The sequence below is a fragment of the Labeo rohita genome, chromosome 2, assembly GCF_022985175.1.
Source record: "Labeo rohita strain BAU-BD-2019 chromosome 2, IGBB_LRoh.1.0, whole genome shotgun sequence".
Lineage (NCBI taxonomy): Eukaryota > Metazoa > Chordata > Actinopteri > Cypriniformes > Cyprinidae > Labeo > Labeo rohita.
In genome coordinates, this window is record NC_066870.1 from 36,774,408 (window position 1) to 36,793,411 (window position 19,004).

At 30.4% G+C, this 19,004-nt stretch overlaps 1 protein-coding gene across 4 annotated transcripts in view; it reads right to left on the reverse strand.

Annotated features, from left to right (window-relative positions):
- LOC127154811 (piezo-type mechanosensitive ion channel component 2) overlaps positions 1 to 19,004 on the reverse strand; it is a 96,140-nt gene that overhangs the window by 62,671 nt on the left and 14,465 nt on the right. For all 4 annotated transcript variants that reach the window (XM_051096672.1, XM_051096664.1, XM_051096655.1 and 1 more), the window contains exons 3-5: positions 12,878 to 13,003; positions 6,836 to 6,878; positions 1,886 to 2,048 (exon numbers count right to left, since the gene is read on the reverse strand). In XM_051096672.1, the coding sequence (XP_050952629.1) occupies positions 1,886 to 2,048; positions 6,836 to 6,878; positions 12,878 to 13,003 (332 nt within the window). The remainder of the gene's footprint in view (positions 1 to 1,885; positions 2,049 to 6,835; positions 6,879 to 12,877; positions 13,004 to 19,004) is intronic.

A 19,004-nucleotide genomic window follows, 5' to 3' on the forward strand; every position in this document is an offset into this window, starting at 1 on the left:
CATGAAAAACATAAGTTTTGTAGGGGTTTTTCTCTGGGAAAAATGTGATTATGGCATTTCACATAGTAAAGTTCTTTAACAACTCTTCTGCTGAGTTGGCAATGCATGCAAACTTTAATTCGTCCAAACATAATGCCCACTCATTACTGCAGATGTACAGATTTATTTTGTGGCTGATTGTACATTACACTGATAACTGCATTGCTTCTTACGAAATATTAAATATTGATTTGAGATGGAATTATTTTATCATGTGAAAAGAATGAAAGCATGATCTGAAATGAACACAATCGTCCAGGACAAAAATCCACTTCATCATCTACTTTAGTGTTATTCTTCAAAAATATGTGACCACATAAAAATAAAATAAAATAAATTACTAAAATAATAAGGATTATTTTTAAGTTCTGGTAGCTCGACTGGTAGGGTTGGGTTTCTATTATCAGTAATAATAATAATAATAAAAATAAAATGTTTTTTAACATCTATTTGTTCACTTCTATTAAATTAAATAAAATAATAAATTAATAATTAGAATAACCATTATTATAATTATTTTTAGCAGTAGTAGCAGCAGCATTTTAACATTTATTTGTTAACTTTTATTAAATTAATAATAATAAATGAAATAATAAATTAATAATAGTAATCATCATTAGTAGTAGAAGTAGTAGTAGTAGTAGTAGTATATTAACATTTATTTTTCTTAATTTTCTTAAGTTTTCTTAGTTTAATAATAATAATAATAATAATAATAATAATAATAATAATTATTATTATTATTTTTTTTTTTTTGTGTGTGTGTGTTCTGGTAGCTACCTAGGAACATACAACAGAATATACTAATATTATTAATAATAAAAATAATAATAGTCGTTATTGCATTGGAATTTATATATGAATGAATGAATGAATGAATAAATGAATAAATAAATAAATCAATTAATTAATTAATTAATTAATAATTAAATTCAAAATAAAATACAACAACAAAAAAATAATAATTATTCAGTGTGTGAAGAGTGACTGTTTGCAGAGCTCTACCTCTTTTGTCATAAGTTATTTTAATATTGGTAGATCAGGGTTTAATAAAATAAAATAAAATAAAATAAAATAAAATACAATTTCAAGAAAACATTCTTGTTGCTCAACTGATATAATAATAATAATAATAATAACAATAAAATAAAAACAGACTCAAATTAAACTTAAAATGCAGGATCTGTAAAATTAAATTTAATTCAAACAAAAAAAATACAAGCAAGAATAAAACAATAAAATAAAATAACATTCTGGTTGCTCAACTGGTATAATAATAATAATAATAATAATAATAATAACAATAATAATAATATCATTAAGAAAATAAATAAATAGTAGATGTATTAATTAAATTGTATTAAATTATTTATTTTAAATAGTTCAAAAATGCAACTGGGAATAGACTATACTAATATTATTAATAATTAAAATAATAATAGTTGTTATTACATCGCAATTGCTGTTATTATAAATAAATAAATAAATAAATAAATACATATTTATCACCTTTTAAAAATAAAATATATTAATAGATTGTATGAAATTACTTATTTTTATAAAACAAAATAGTTTATAAAGTAAAGTAAAATAAGGTAAAGTGAAACTTGCTTGTGCAAAAATGTGCATTTATGTATCTATCAAAGGTCCATGAAAGTTCATCATGATGTCTGAAATGTTTCTTCCTCCTGCAGTAGTGAGTCACGGTCATATACTGCACCCCGTTAACCCATCAGCTGGACGGCACATGTGCTCAGTGTTTGTGTGCAGGTGTGTAGTTTAGTGTGAAGCGTGCAGCAGGTGTGTGTTTGAGTAATTCATCAGGCACGCATGAACTCTGACCCACCTTCTCCTCTGGCTCAAAGTCGTGGTTGTCCTGGGCCATTTCTTCACTGGGACGCTTGTGGACCAGCTTTCTGCACAGCAGCCACACGGACAGACTGGCCATGAACATCCCAATATCCGGCAGGAAAACCCGGATACCATTGCCTGCATCTGCACCAATAACACTACAAAAACAGACAGCATATTAACACATAATGTTAACATAATTCACATATCTTTCTTCACATATGTTTTAAGAAGAAGGGCAGTCGTCCAGTATTCACATAAACCTGTTACAGGTGATCGTGACTATAACAAACGAACTAGCGTCACCAGAATTCCTGTTAAACCGCACGCCATCTGTGAGGGCGGAAAACATTTGTGAGAATGCTGATTTTTCCGGCAGCATTTTCCAGTTCGGGCTTCTCACACATCTGTTGTGTGCCGTTTTATACGCTTCCCCACCCAGCTCAATAAATTGCACCATATTAAAGGAGTATAAATATTTCTCATAAAACACGTACTGAATTCTTCTGAAACTCACACAAGAGTGAAATTAAGTCCTGAAGTGCTTAGTCGGGAGGATTTAGTCAAAGCAGGTTTGAATGAAGGTGCCAGTGTTTTGTTGATCATTCAGACAATCAAGAGCAGTTATTCATGCTATTATAAAGGGAAACATATGGTGAACACAATAATCGGAGATGTATGTATGATTAATGTGCTTATACTGTGCAAAACATAATGTGCCCTCCAGATAGAATCTGTATGTTTCTCCAGGAGTACAAAAGCTTGTTTTGTGCATGCATGTAGAAATACAACAGAAATGCATGATGCATGCAAGCAGCAGACACTACAACATGTGTTTGATACAGTCCTATATGAGGAATATTAAGTTAGCATGACTCAATTTGTAAGTAAACAGCTGATTCTACTGTACCAAACGTACCAATGTATCAATTTAAAAACAAAAGCCACTATTAGGTTTTAATTATTTGGTTTATAACAAATTCAGTTTACTTTTTTTTTTTTTAAATGCAGAGTGATTGTTTGCAGATTGTAAAAACTAAACTATAAACAGCTAGGAATCTCAGTCTCTTTTGCCATAACTTTTATTTCCAAATGGGTGGATCAGGATTAAAAAAATAATAAAATAAAAAATAAAATAAAATAAAATAAAACAAAATAAATACTCACGCTGCTCTGTTTATATGTGGGATCTCTGACTATAAAAAAAAAATACAGACTCAAATTAAACTGTTTTGTTACCTATCTTAAAAATGTGGGATCTCTGGCTATAAAAAAAAATTATAATAAATTTCAAAAAATAAAATAAAATAAAATAAAATACAGACGCAAATTAAATTGCTTTGTTACTTTAAAAATGTGGGATCTCTGGCTATAAAAAAAAATACAGACTCAAATTAAACTGTTTTGTTCCCTACCTTAAAAATGTGCGATCTCTGGCTATAAAATAAATAATTAAATAAATAAATAAATTAATTAATTAAAAAATTAAATTAAATTAAATTAAATAAAATTTAATAAAATTCGGACTCAAATTAAACTGCTTTGTAAAATTAAATATTTGGAATCTCTGCCTATAAAATAAAATAAAATAAAATACAGACTCAAATTAAATTGCGTTGTTATCTGTAAATGTGGGATCTCTGGCTATAATAAAATACAGACTCAGATTAAACTCTTTTGTTACCTACCTTAAAAATGTGGGATCTCTGGCTATAAAATAAATTAATAAATTAATTAATTTTAAAAAATGTAAATAAAATAAAATAAAACTCAGACTCAAATTAAACTGCTTTGTAAAATAAAATATTTGGAATCTCTGCCTATAAAATAAAATAAAATAAAATAAAATAAAATAAAATAAAATAAAATAAAATAAAATAAAATAAAATAAAATAAAATAAAATAAAATAAAATAAAATAAAATAAAATTCAGACTCAAATTAAATTGCTTTGTTACCTTTAAAATGTGGGATCTCTGGCTATAAAATAAAATAAATTAAATTAAAATAAATTAAATTAAAACAAATTAAAACAAATTAAAACAAAGTAAAATAAAATAAAATAAAATAAAAGATTGTAAACAAACTTTGGTGGATCTGTCTTTTAGGATCTCTCTCCTCCACTAAATTAAGTTTCCTATATCAGCGCTTAATCTTTAGACCCCAAACATCCAAATCACAATCATTCCTGCATCAACTCCTTCCGCTCATGTGATCCTCTCCCATGGTCCCCTGCCGTCGGTGGAACAAAGAGACATCAACAGGCCGTTATGTCACGGATAAATGCCTTCGTTCAACTAACAGGTCAATTAGGAGTATAAACAGTTTACAGCCGAACTTCCTGCCACTTATGGTGAATCGAGCCATCCGACCAGCGCTGCTTGGAAAAAGGTGCAGGTGGAGATTCCCGTACTCAGGAAACCGCACTTAATACAATCACAGTTGGGCCAGCATATACAAACATCAAGGTAGGCCTTGAAAAATTGGGCTGTCAAGAGTGGGTCAGGTTTAATTGGGTTTAGTGTTCATCAGGGGAAAGGGCTGGTTTGGACGCTAAAGTTTGGAGCCGCGCTGCTGGACGGCAGACAGCTGGCCGCAGCGTAAGTGGAGCGTAATGTTATCTGTCTCTGTTTGCTCAAGTACTTCAAACTGAAAACACATCCCTTTTATGCGTGCATGATATTACACACTTTTAAGTGATTTTGTGTGTTGGGAATAAACATAAGGTAAACAGGATCCTTACAGTATTATACTAGAAAACAATACTAGTTGCACTTGGCTGTACTACTCGAAACTATCATCAAATGGGTCATATAATATTTTTCTATTTTATGATGTGGGATCACATCAGTTGAAATCAGACTCAAATTAAACAGGTTTGTTACTATAAATGTGGTATTTCTGCCTACAAAATAAAATAAAATAAAATAAAACTGTTTGGTTACCTTATAATTGTGGGACCTCTGCATATAAAATAAGATAAAATAAAATAAAATGAAACAAAATGAAATGAAATGAAATAAAATAAAATAAAACTGTTTGGTTACCTTATAATTGTGGGACCTCTGCATATAAAATAAGATAAAATAAAATAAAATAAAATAAAATAAAATGAAACAAAATGAAATGAAATAAAATAAAATAAAATAAAACTGTTTGGTTACCTTATAATTGTGGGACCTCTGCCTATAAAATAAAATAAATTAAAATAAAATAAAATAAAATAGAAAACAAAATTAGACTCAAATTAAACAGTTGTTACCTTAAAATGTGGTATTTCTACCTACTAAATTTAATTAAATTAAATGATTAAAAAATATTAATTACATAAAATTAAAAACAGACTCAAATTAAACAGTTTTGTTACCTTAAAATGTGGTATTTATGCCTATAAAATAAATTATAATAATAATAAAAAAAAACTGTCTGGCTACCTTGTAATTGTGGGACATCTGCCTGTAAAATAAAATAAAATAAAATAAAATAAAATAAAATAAAAATAAAAAATTTATAAACATTATTTTCAGTTAGTGGCCATTTCTCAACATTTCTCGTTTTCATTTGAGTAAAAACGTCTAAAAATAACTAAACCTGAAGTGATTATTATTATTATTATTATTATTATTATATATATAACTATATAGACTTTAAATTATTATTATTATTATTATTATTAATTTTTAGCTAGTTCCTCATTTTCATTTAGTTTAAAGTGATGTACTAAAACTAAAATAAAATGTATAAAAACTATATAGACATGGACATATTTAAAAAAAAAAAACAATATTTCAATTATACTAAAATAACACTGCCACTGACATAAAACAGCTAATGATGTCCTAACCATCTTTGTCAACATTAAATGTAAAAAAAATCTAACATTTATTGAATGCTCATTGTAATGGGTGGGGCTTTATATAATGGGTGTGGCTACTTATAGCAATGCCGCAAAAACCAAAACAAAGTACCAAGACGGTACATCAAGCATTTTTAGATACCTAAGAATTGGATTGTTCATTAAACCTTTTAAATTCAATTCAGCACACAGGACTAGTCGTCCTGTAACTAAATATCTCACACTTCCAAAGTTCGTCTTGTGTCCTTCATGAACCCAAACCAAAGGCTCCCTTAAGTCTGTCTAGAAAATGGTTTAATTTCATCGTTATATAACCTTTTTCGCAATATCTGGCTGAAAGGTGGAAAAGACGACCCTTGGGAAATTATCACTCTTTCTTCTCAAAGCAAATCGATGAGATTAAGCTGTTGAGATGTTCAGAATAGCACATACTCACAGCATAAAGCTTATTATTTATACATTTACATTGAGTGCGGTATATACTAAAGTTTAGGGTCAGTAAGATTTTTTTTCTTCAGCAGCAAATCAGAATATTAGAATGATTTCTGAAGGATCATGTGACACTGAAGACTGACGTAATGATGCTGAAAATTCAGGTTTGATCACAGAAATAAATTACATTTTAAAATATATTCACATAGAAAACATTTATTTAAAATTGTAATAATATTTCACAATTTTACTGTTTTTACTGTATTTTTGCTCAGCCTTGGTGAGCACAAGAGCCTTTTTTCAAACATTGCAGCGTATTTAGTATGCTATTCCCAACACAGTCAATGACACAAAACCGCTCAAAGTTCTGGCAGCAACAATACTTTTTTTTCCTTTTCAAAGCTGTCTATAAAAACTCGATCAATAATCTGGGATGTTTTTGCAGTGCTTGTTGCAGGTTTAGTGTCTTCCTATAAAGAAGCAGTTGTAAAAGACAGGCCAAAAGATTTCACGCAGTAAAACCATTTCCAATTAAAAACCTTTCACATTCATAGTAGCAATATGCGAGAGTTTGATAAACAGGCACGAAATGAAACCTTCATAAAATGTTTCTTAGGCAGTTTATAGGCTTGCGATTAAAATAAGCGCTTGGACTCACCTTTCAAAGCCAATCTGTCGTATTGACTTCTCCCACACCGAACCTGGTAAATAGAAGAGATAAAGCTTTACTACCCATTGTATAGAATTTTCCACAGCACTGACTTTGAAAGCGCAGGGCGATTCGCCGATAACTACCCGCGCTGCGGGCTTTCGTAAAACAATGACAAGAGCCAAGGTGATTTGCTTTGTCAAACTGCAGGGTCACTGTGGGTCATTTCGGGTCATTTCGGAGCTACTTTGAGGTAGACCGAATTAATGCGGCTATATGATTAATGTGATGGGATGACAAGTAATCTTTAAAAAGACCAGGTTGTTCTATTTAAAGAGAACTGCTCTTCTACCTCCACTTGCCCTTTGCTCTTTCATTTTATTTAGCTGATTTACAAGATGTCTTAAATGTAAAAAAAAAAAAATAAATAACATATGAAAAATATATATAATACATAACATTAAAAATGACAATAAAATAATTAATTCAACCAAATTAAAAATATAAATAAGAAAAATAATAATAATTAAAAAATTAAAATAATATATAAAAAATATATAATATATAACATTAAAAATGACAATAAAATAATAAATTCAACCAAATTAAAAATATAAATAAGAATAATAAAAATAATAAAAAATAATTAAAATAATACATAAAAAGTATATAATATATAATATTAAAAATGACAATAAAATAATTAATTCAACCAAATTAAAAATATAAATAAGAAAAATAATAAGAAAAACTAAAATGTTAATAATAATATTATTAAATAATAAAAATGAAAATACAATAAAAAAATGAATACATAAATACATACATTAAAAATGATATCAATACAGGCATATTGGTATAATTGCTAAATTTATTGAATATTCGTGTTTTTTTTCCTGTATTTTATCTCTAATTAATGAGAACTGCTCTTCTACCTTCTACCATTTACCCTTGCTCTTCATTTTATTTTCATGATTTATATAAACTGTAAAAATATATATAGATTGTATATTATATTAAATATAAAAAATAATAAAAACATAATGTTACATTATGTAACAACATAATACAAATAAATATATAAATAAAGTAAAATGATTTCAAAAATATATTAAAAATGTGCATATATTAAATTGGTTTATTTTGCAATAATGACCAGCACAGTTCTATCAAAAAAAAAAACTACTATAAATAAAAAAATTACAAATTTAAAAATACATAAAAATGTTTGATAATTTAATATAATAAATAATACATAATAACAAAAATAATGTAAAAATAAATAAATAAATACATACGCATAAAAGTACCTGACATTATAGTCATTGATAATTTTATTTAACATTGGCGTGTTTTATCAAGTTGCCATCTTTTGTTCGTTAAATACATTTAAGCTATGCACTGTAGAATTTACTATGGTAAATGGTTTTTAAGGCACACCACTTCATGTCTTACCTAACAAAAGCCCTTAACCATGGTAAAATCACTGTAAAGCATGGCCTACTGCTTTAATATCTGACATCCATTGCATGGTGCTGCCAAAGGAAAATGAGCTCAACTTCAGACGTGTCTGTATTATTTACAGTAATCTCAAATCAATACGTCAGACTGTTCTTAGTAAATTAGGAGAGTAATTAAGGTATTGAATAGCCTTTGAGACTGAAGTCACTTACAGACAAACTCACTGCCTGGATTCAACCCAACATTTCACTGACTGGATGTTTGTTCTAATGACACCAATATAATGTCGACAACAAACCAACTGAATGATGAATGTACAAATGCAAATTTTATGAATGGCTATTTTTACATAAAAAGGAAAACACCACACATTAGTCATTTCATCCCATTAAGGAGGATCGAAACCCACTGAATGTCACTGTCAAAATTCACCTCCATTCATTCTAAATGCCATTATTACCATCATTATGACTTAATGAGGGTTATGGCATTTAGTACTCATTCATTAGATACTAGCACTTCATTCGTTAGATACCAGTACTGATTTATTAGACACTAGTATTTATTCATTCGATACTGGTATACTCATTCATTAAATACTAGTACTTATTTAGTAGATACCAGTACTCCTTTATTAGATACTGGCACTCACTCATTAGATCCTAAAAATGTATTAGATACTAGTACTTATTACTATTAGACACTAGTACTCATTTATTAGAAACAGGTACTCATTCATTAGATACTAGTAATTATTTATTAGAGACTGGTACTTATTTACTAGATACTGGTACTCATTCATAAGATACTAGTACTTATTACTATTAGACACTAGTACTATTTTATTAAACTCTGGTATTAATGAATTATATACTAGTACTTAATTATTAGACACTAGTACTCTAGTATCTAATTTATTAGATACTGACACTCATTTATTAGATACTAGTATTTATTTATTAGACACTAGTAGTACTTCATTAGATACTAGTACGTATTACTATTAAACACTAGTACTCATTTATTAAATACTGGTATTCATTCATTATATACACTAGTATATTTATTTATAGTACTTACTCATTGGATAGTAGCACTTATTTATTAGACACTAGTACTCATTTATTAGATACCGGTACTCATTCATTAGATCCTGAAACTAATTCATTAGATACCAGAACGTATTACTGTTAGACACTAGTACTCATTTATTAGATACTGGTACTCATTCATTATATACTAATACTTGTTTATTAGACACTAGAACTTATTTACTAGATACTGGTACTCATTCATTAGACTGTAGTACTTTTTACTATTAGAGACTAGTACTCATTTATTAGATGCTGGTACTTGTTCATTAGATTCTAGTATTTATTTATTAGACACTGGTACTCATTCATTAGATACTAGTACTTACGTTTTAGACACTTGTACTTATTTATTAGATACCACTGCTTATTTACTAGACACTGGTACACTGTAAAAAATAAAAAACTATTTGTTGAGTCAGCTTAAAATAATTTGTTACCCTGCTACCTTAAAATTTTAAGTTCAGTTAACTAAAATAAGTTTAGTCAACTTGAAATGTTAAGTTGTACTAAGTAACAGATGGGTAAGTAACCCAGCTGCCTTAAAATTTTAAGTTGATTCAACTCAAACATCTAAGTTGTCACTTAGTATAATTTAACATTTCAAGTTGAATAACCTTTTTTTGAGTTGACTGAACTTAAAATTTTAAGGCAGCAGGGTAACAAATTATTTTAAGTTGACTCAACAAATTGTTTTTTTACAGTGTACTCATTCATTAGATACTAGTACTTATTACTATTAGACACTAGTACTCATTTATTAGATACTGGTACTTCTTCATAAGATACTGGTACTCATTCATTAGATGCTAGCACTTATTTATTAGACGCTTGTACTCATTTATTACATACTAGTACTCTTTCATTAGATACTAGTATCTATACATTAGATTGTAGTACCTGTTGAATAGATGTTACTACCTACTCTTTAATACACTAGTACCACTATACAACTTGTACTTAATTAGATACTAGTACTAAAATAGACACTAGTATTAAATAGACACTTGTACTCATTCACTAGATACTAGTACCTATTAAATAGACACTAGTACCTATTTACTAGATACTAGTACTCATTCATTAGACACTAGTAAGTATTCTGTCGTTATTAGTAGCACATTTAAAATTTTTGAGGATCTGTTTTCTGAGGATCTGTCATTCAGACATGACTATTCAGTTCTGACTAGTTTAGGTAATGGGTTGGATTAAGGGATCTAAAGTATGGTTATGCAGAACGTGTTTTATAATTAGTAATAAACAGGCAATATGCATGCTAATAAGCAACTAGTTAACAATGAGAATGGGTCCTTAAACTGAAGTGTTACCACCATTACTTTTGATTAGATATTTGTAGATTATAGTAGTTATTAATTAGGTTTTTAACTTATTTATTATACACTAGTATCTTTTGTAATTTTATTATACTAATCAAAAGTTGGTAGAAGCTGAAGAATGAGCACTAGCAGCTAACACATAAGAACTAGAACTTAACGGGATAGATACTAGTAGCTAACAAAAAACAAGTACTAGTAGCATTAAAATAGATACTAGTACGTTAGATTAATATTTTACCAAGTATTTGAAGACCCATATGACGGACAGTTGAACACATACTGAGTTTAGAAGTCACACAAGGACAGAACTGAAAGCGTCTAAGTAAAACTAAATGTCTAATCATCAGCTCTGAAAAGGGTTATAAAAGAAAGTTGAACGCTTTAGTCATTCTCAGAATTGAAACATTAGAAACAGTAAATAGTCTCTGGTCTCAGCGGGACGTGAGTAATGTTTTCATTGTTCAGACGAGAACAATTGGAGGGCAAAGACAAATCTAAGTGGCACATTTCCCATAATCCTCCCGCACGGTTATTTAAAGTTAAAGCAGACAGACAAAACATAAGGCTGCTCCTGTTTATAATGAGAAACCCTGCTCATGTGAGACACACATAATGCTATTCCTTTCAAAGTTCATTATTGGCATAATTGTTTTACACACAATATTTTCTAATGAACAAAAGAGTAACAGAAAAGAAAACAAAGCAATAAAAGACAAAGAAAAGAAAAAGAAAGAAAAAACAAAAATATTAAAATAAGTAAAAAATATGTTTGCTTGAATTTTTGAGCCAGCACTTTTGTCTGTATCTCTGAAATTAAATTAAATTAAATCATTAAATAATTAAATAAAAAACACAAAGAAAACGGAAAAATAAAAACAAAATAAATTGTAAAATAACAGAGAAAACAAAAAATAATAAAATAAAGTTCTGACAAATTGTAATTTGTTAATCAATGTTTTTAGCTGGTTTTGAGGTTATAAATGTCAACATCTCAATCTAATGTTCCCCTGTGTCGGCTGTCAGAGAAAAATATTGTCAATTTGTCTTCTTCATTGGTCCATAATTCACAGCTGGCAGTACAATGATAAAATAAGCATGGTCAGCAGAAAGCGGTCAGTGGAGCGATGCAGAGATCACTAACATCTTGGAGGTCAGTGACCCTGAGCAAGGCACTGTCCTCTTTTGAACACCCACGAGTTCTTCATAGTCTTTATTCACAGTAAAAACGACACAGAGACTAAGAAGGATTATGATTCTTCTGCTGATATGTGACCAACTTGTGCAAAACTGTTCTTAACTCGCTTTGCTATCAAAAAGGGAGTTCATGCAGCACGAAGGGCCGTTTAACAGTCACCCAAACGTACATAAAGCTTCATTAAACGCGTACTGCCTGAGGTCGCTATGTGCCAGAAAAGTTTTATAGTCATATGCTGTAATAGAGAATTTCACAAAAAATGTCCAGGTCATATTTCACTTAATCACTCAATCAATCAATATTAAAACAAAAATTATTAAATAAAAATATTCAATATAAAATGTGACTAAAATATAAATGAAAAAAAAAAAAATCTGAAAATTAAGTTAATTTGATTAAAAACAAAATAAATAATAAATTTGATTAAAAACATAAAATAAAAAATAATATAAAAATACAATAAAATATTAAAACAAAATGATTAAATACAAATAATATATATAAAACTAGACTAAAAATAAAGGAAAAATGAAAAATAAAATCAATTATAAAATAGTTGGCAAAATAGTATAAAAAATAGAATAAATAGTATAAAATAATATTTATAAAATTATAAATATTTTTTTTTACAAGAAATAATGAAATGAAAATATATATATATAACATTTGATTCAAAATATGACAAAATAAAAATAATAAAAAAATTAAATTTAATTAAATTAAAATAAAAACAAGCTACAACTTCAGAAATGAAAAATAAAATAAAGTATTCAAACAGAATTATTAAATAAAAAAAAGTCATATAAATTAAATTAAAAATAAAATAAAATAAAGCTACAACGTTTGCCCTGTTAGTAGTTTCATAAAATGATCAGTCGATGACACTTTGCTATGACATATGAACTTATGGCAACCTTGATGAACTGAATACGTATATTCCTTTTTGAAATATGGAAGTATAACTTACAGTTGAATGCAGAATCAATAGAGTTTGCAGCCAGCAAACTGTGGATGGTGATTTGATAGACGATGTGGATGAAAAGGAAGGTCATACTGCAGAAGCATAAAGACTTCAGCAAGTGTCCCGTATAGCCTGGAGGAGAAAAAAGCATGGGAACAAGCATCAAGGGTCAGTAATAATTTGTGTCTGACATGCTGATTATCACAACTCATAGGGAATTTGCTGATACGATAATAATGTGTTCAAAGAAATGCAATGCACATATTCTTGTGCCAATACTAATAAAATCTACACATTAAATGCCAAACATATACATAATGCAGAACCTTTAATTAAAAACAAGCACAAAATACAAAAGGACTTTTATTTTTAAATGTATATATGCTTTATTACTTCCAGCTGCTCATTCATCTACAACATATTACAATATATACACCATAATGTAAACCATAATTCATCAACATCATAACTAATCAACAGTAGAGCATAAATGCACAGTAATCACTGAATGCAAACTGTTTTAAAAGCACAAGCCTGCAAAAAAAGTGCCATGTTTTGACTTTGAAATATGCATGTGATTTATTTAATTTAATCATTGCCTTCTGAAGTTTAATAATCGCATTAGGCCGTATTGCAGTTCCTGTTTTTCCATCCCTAAACTTAAGACCTTTTGTTATTTAATTTAAGACTTTTATGACCTTAAATTTCAGCGGAGTTAAAGACATTTTTTAAAGACACGCAGGGATGCAATTTCAAAATTTATCACACCAGAGCTTCCAAATTGTTACACAACATTTGAACAAACAAGTTAAGCTTTTTATTTAAGATATAGATACAGATATAGATTTAAAATATAGATACAGATATAGATACAGATATTGTGACTTATAAAAGTCACATTATCTGCTTGGGTGTGAATGAAAACACAAATGTGTGCGCATTTAATGCTTCACGTGTGTTTTGTGCTATTTGAGATGCCGCTAATGGAGTCTGTATTGCTAATTTCCCTCAGCACAAGCGTCCGTTGTTGTTCTTACAAGACGAACAACAGCTAATCGTGAGAGCCTCTTTGTTTTAGCACTCTCAAATAGCATAACACCAAGGTCAAATGAAGTATTAAAGTATTTTTAGAGTGTTTTTCTCTACCAACAATCGATATTTTCCGATGCAGCGCAGGCCGGAGTGCGGCTGTGCAGCCCATCATATGTAATGCTTCCTAATGGAGATCATTTTAGCCACAAGTGAGACATAATCGTAAGAAACCAGACGGTGAGAAGCGCTGCCAGATGCTAACTGCTAGTTCTGTCCTCGGCCGGGGATATGGCTTGTCCTGATTTACTCTATAAAACACAGTGTGCAAAACAATTTGAGCTAATTTCCCCCCCTAACAGGAGGAAGGGGTTGTTAATGCAGAGTTTAGCGAGCACCGTGGGTGCAGATCTCTGCCAAAACACTCATTCACATCACATATTTCATCCCTATCAAATAAAAACAATGCGTGAGGAGGACAACAAGGTGAAAAATGCTAACTGCATCTCTCCAGGCCGCCATAAACTTTCAAGTGGCTGTGCAGTTTTTGCCACCTCTGCCTATTTATATGGCCAGAAACTAACTCTGATATTTATGACATAAAATTATATAAACATTAGTCATCACTCCACATCTGCTAATATTATTTAACAATGCAAATTAGTGCAAGGGTGCAATTCCAAAAAAAACAAAAAAAAAAATGCAGGTGATTTACTGACAATGTGTGAATTTAAGAGCAGATGCGAAATCTAATTTCCATAATGACCAACACAATCTACCAAACTGAGGTTGCAAACAAGCAGAGGTAATGCTAATCTTTTGTTGGGCAGTAAATAACGGTGCAAATACCAGTAAATTAATGCAAACCTTAGTACATCATGCTGTGTGATTCATTTAAAACACATCCCATAAATTTTGCATCTGAAAGGGACACTTCTACGCATGCAAATGCAATAAGACTGTGTCCGTGCCTTTTTATCACTACTTTTTCACTGCACATCTTTCAGTAAATCCTGACAGTAGTTTTTAACACCAAAAGAGGGTTTGCCCTGCAGAAACTGTTAGTAAATCTGTCCCTTAGAGTAAATGGATTCGTTAAATTTAATGGCATTTTTTATTTTAAAGATGGGAAATTGCTGTTTTTATTTTATTTAAAAATATATATAATTTAAAGGGATGGTTCACCAGTTAGTCTAGTTAAAATGTATTCATTAATTCATTAATTGACCATTCGCTAATAGCTTGATTGACAGGTGATCTGACCAATCAAAACGCAGAATCTGCCATTCTGTCCAACAAACAAATCAGACAGGAGAGTAGATTAACTTTGGTGGACTTAAACTTTCCGTGGTTGAAATATGTTCTGATGTTCATTTATGTTTTTTTTTGTGCTTTACGGTGAGAAGAAAAGACGATCGGTTCACATGTTGGTTGACTGTACCAAAGACTATAGAATACTTACCTTTTTTGTTAAGGGTGTTTGATCTTCTTTGCATGTTCACTTTGCAAAGACTGGGTCGGTACTTCTGCAGTGATGCAGGATGATTTTAAATAATTTTTGAAGTTGAGGGAGAAAATACGATGGGAGTTTTTCAACATACCCTAACTGTCTTGAATCAAAATACACAGAGTTCAACGAGAGCAAGGCAAGACGAGCGTTTAAGAATAAAAAGTATGTAAAGTGTTTTATTTTTATATAACCGATTGTTTTGCTAGATAAGACCCTTCTATCCTCGGCTGGGATCATTTACCTCATTTGGGTTCGTTTGAAGCCGCATTTAAACTGCATTTTGGAAGTTCAAAATCGGGGCACCATATCAGTCCATTATATGGAGAAAAATGCTGAAATGTTTTCCTCAAAAAACAATTCTTTATGACTGCAGAAAGAAAGACATGAACATCTTGGATGACAATGGGGTGAGTACATTATATGTGAATCTTTGTTTTGGAAGTGGACTTCTCCTTTAATAATCTTGCACCTCCACCCTTGAAAGCATTTATTTTCTCTTGTACTTAAAAAATACATCATCGAGAGTTGATTGTGAAACGAATTTTAGAGTTACTGATTTTGGGCCGTTCAGCTTTTTCTGTAAGAGCCGTTAATCACTGGAATCATTTACCAATTAATATTAGGCAGGGTTCCACTTTAGCACAGTTAAAGTTACAGCTGAAAATACAGTTAAAGTTGAGTCATGTGTGTGACCATTGAGTGACCATTCTGTATCTTGCATGGCTCCATAACTTTGGTGAGCTGTACATTTTTATAAATTTTTGAAGGGTGATGCTTTGTATTATTTATAGAGAATGTATAGGGGATTTTATTGTACATGGTATTATATCAATGTTTTTGTTTAAGAATTTGTTTTGGTACTCTCCTGCTCAGGGACAGAAGATTAAATTTATTTTTAACCATTTATTGTCCCTGTCAAATAATAAATTAAAATAAATAAATAAAATCTAATAAGAGCATTAATCATTAAAGAGCCGCAAAACTGTAACTCTGCTCTTTCTTGTCTGTCGGCGTGTTGTTAGTTTCCTCTTTGCTCTGCGACAGTAACAGTAACTAAGGAGGGTGGGTCAATTACTCACCCTCACCCTCATTACGTCATTCCAAACCGGTAAGACCTTCGTTCATCTTCAGAAAACAAATTAAGACATTGCTGATGAAATCCAGGAGCTTTCTGACCCTGCTAAGACAGCAACTGAACTACCACGTTAAAGGCCATGTGAACATCGTTAGAATAATCCATGTGACATTAGTGGTTCAACTGTAATGTTATGAAGATACAAGAATATGTTTTGTGCTCAGAGAAAACAAATATAATGACTTTACTCAACAATTGCTTCTCTTCTGTGTCAGTCTTCGATGCATGTTCACAAGAGTATGCATTGTTTACAAGCAGAAGAAGACGCACGCTGTACATAAACATCTTCGTAAATATGTCTACGAAGCCTTACTTATTTGAACCAGAATATACAGATGATGAACTAAGAGAAATGGACGTTCTACATCAGAGCGCTGGCTCAGCAGCAGTGTAAAAGTCTGACACAGAAGAGAAGAAATGGTTGAATAAAGTCATTATTTTTCTTTCATTTGTGTTCTGACGATGAACAAAGGTCTGACGTGTTTGGAAAGCCATGAGGGTGAGAAATTAATCACAGAATTTTCTTTTTTGGATGAACCATCCCTTTAATATAGGGTGGATTAAACATGCTCTAAGTGTATTATGTCTATAATCTAGATAAATATTAAAGGGGTCCTATTATGCTTTTTCACTTTTTGAATTTTAGTCAGTGTGTGGTGTGTATCTTTGGGCATAAAATAGATCTACAAAGTTACAAAGCTCCCAAATTTTGTTTTTAAAAAATCACTTTCCTAGAACTACAACTTTCATTTTAGAAGGAAACGCGCCTGGCGATCTACATAAATGCGTCTATGTTTGTGCGAATCATTCATGATGCAGCTTCACCTACAGCAGAAGTGAGTATAAGGGTTTTTATGCATCTTTGCAAACCACCTTTCTTAATAATGTGCTATTTAGCAAGTTTCACAGCTACATGTGGCTAAAGTAAACATACAGACTCGTCACCCCACAGTAGAGAGGGGCGGGGCGAGCAGAGCTCATTAGCACTTAAAGGAACATGCAACAGAATGGCTTGCTCTGAACAAGGCTGATTTTGACATGGTGAAAAGGGTGTTTTATACACTACCACTGAGAAATTTTAAGCAAAGTATGTTATAGACTTCTCATTAAGACCCTAAAGAATCATATCAGCTTGTGGAAAATGGCCATCCGATGACTCCTTTAAAACGATTCGAAAAGCTTGCATGCTTGTCCCGCCTCTGGGGTCTTCTGATTGGTCCACCATTTCGGAACTGACATTGATGACGCAAGCACAACGGTCATACACGTCCATCTAGCATGTGTTTACATAGAAAAACAATACAAAAGTAGTGCAATGGAATGGAAAAATGCATTCGGTGTAAATGGCCCCTAAGGGTGGAAATGTGGAATAAATAAATAAATACTCTGAACCCCAAGCAAAACACACACACAAAACTGAGAGAAAGCTAAAAGGTGTTGTGTACCACTTATCCTTATACACATGTCTATTGAAGCCCCTGAAGTACTCTTGAACACCTCATGTATAAAACCCCATGTATAATTCCACCACTGATTGAATATAGAGGTGAAGCTTTAATATCATCTGTATACTGGGTTAAAACACCAGAACAGGTTCATTTTGAAATTATATAGTCATATATCAGGGACCCTAAATATCCCATGCTTTATCATGATGGCACAAGTGTCAGACAAAATGAATCAAGCCAAGATAAATATGACAAATAATCTCCCTTATCTATATTCCCAAAGCGTATAATGATGTTTGCTTAACAGAAGCTGACAGAAGACATTGATTCACCCCAGTGAGTTAGATAAGATTACAGAAAAATACAGCCAATATCACACAGCTTTAGACAGCACAGATAAAACACTCGCCAAAACAAACAACACTTCCAATCCTTCTCCTTTTACTAAAACAAATACTTTCAAGCTCAATAAACCTGAGATTCTTGTGTAGAAACGGGGTCATTTTTTAGATTTCTGTATCTTATTCAAGGTGTATATATATATATATATATATTAACAGCATATGTTTTTCACTTCCTTGAAATAGCTTTGGTAATGTCTTTTTTAACTAGTAATTTTCTTATTTATTGTGAAAATGAATACTCAAAGTAAACTTAGTGGGGAAAAACAATATCTTACGAAACGTATATATTATGATATATACTCTATATACAACGCAGCATATTACAGGCAAAGATGAATGCGACATTTATAATAATGGGTTTATGTAACAATTATTTAAAGTTCACCTAAATTTTGAGTTTTTATATTTTTTAATGTCGTGTAACTGTTTGGGCATTTGTTACATGTTAACATTTTACTGTAACGACTATAATTACCCATTTTATCCTTAAAAATTAATAAAAAAAAAAAAAAAAGAAGAAGAAAATTTTCATTAGCATCAGTATTGATATTATTAATACCTGTATTCATTCATGGTAAAAAGATGGCATTAAACATATATAAAATAT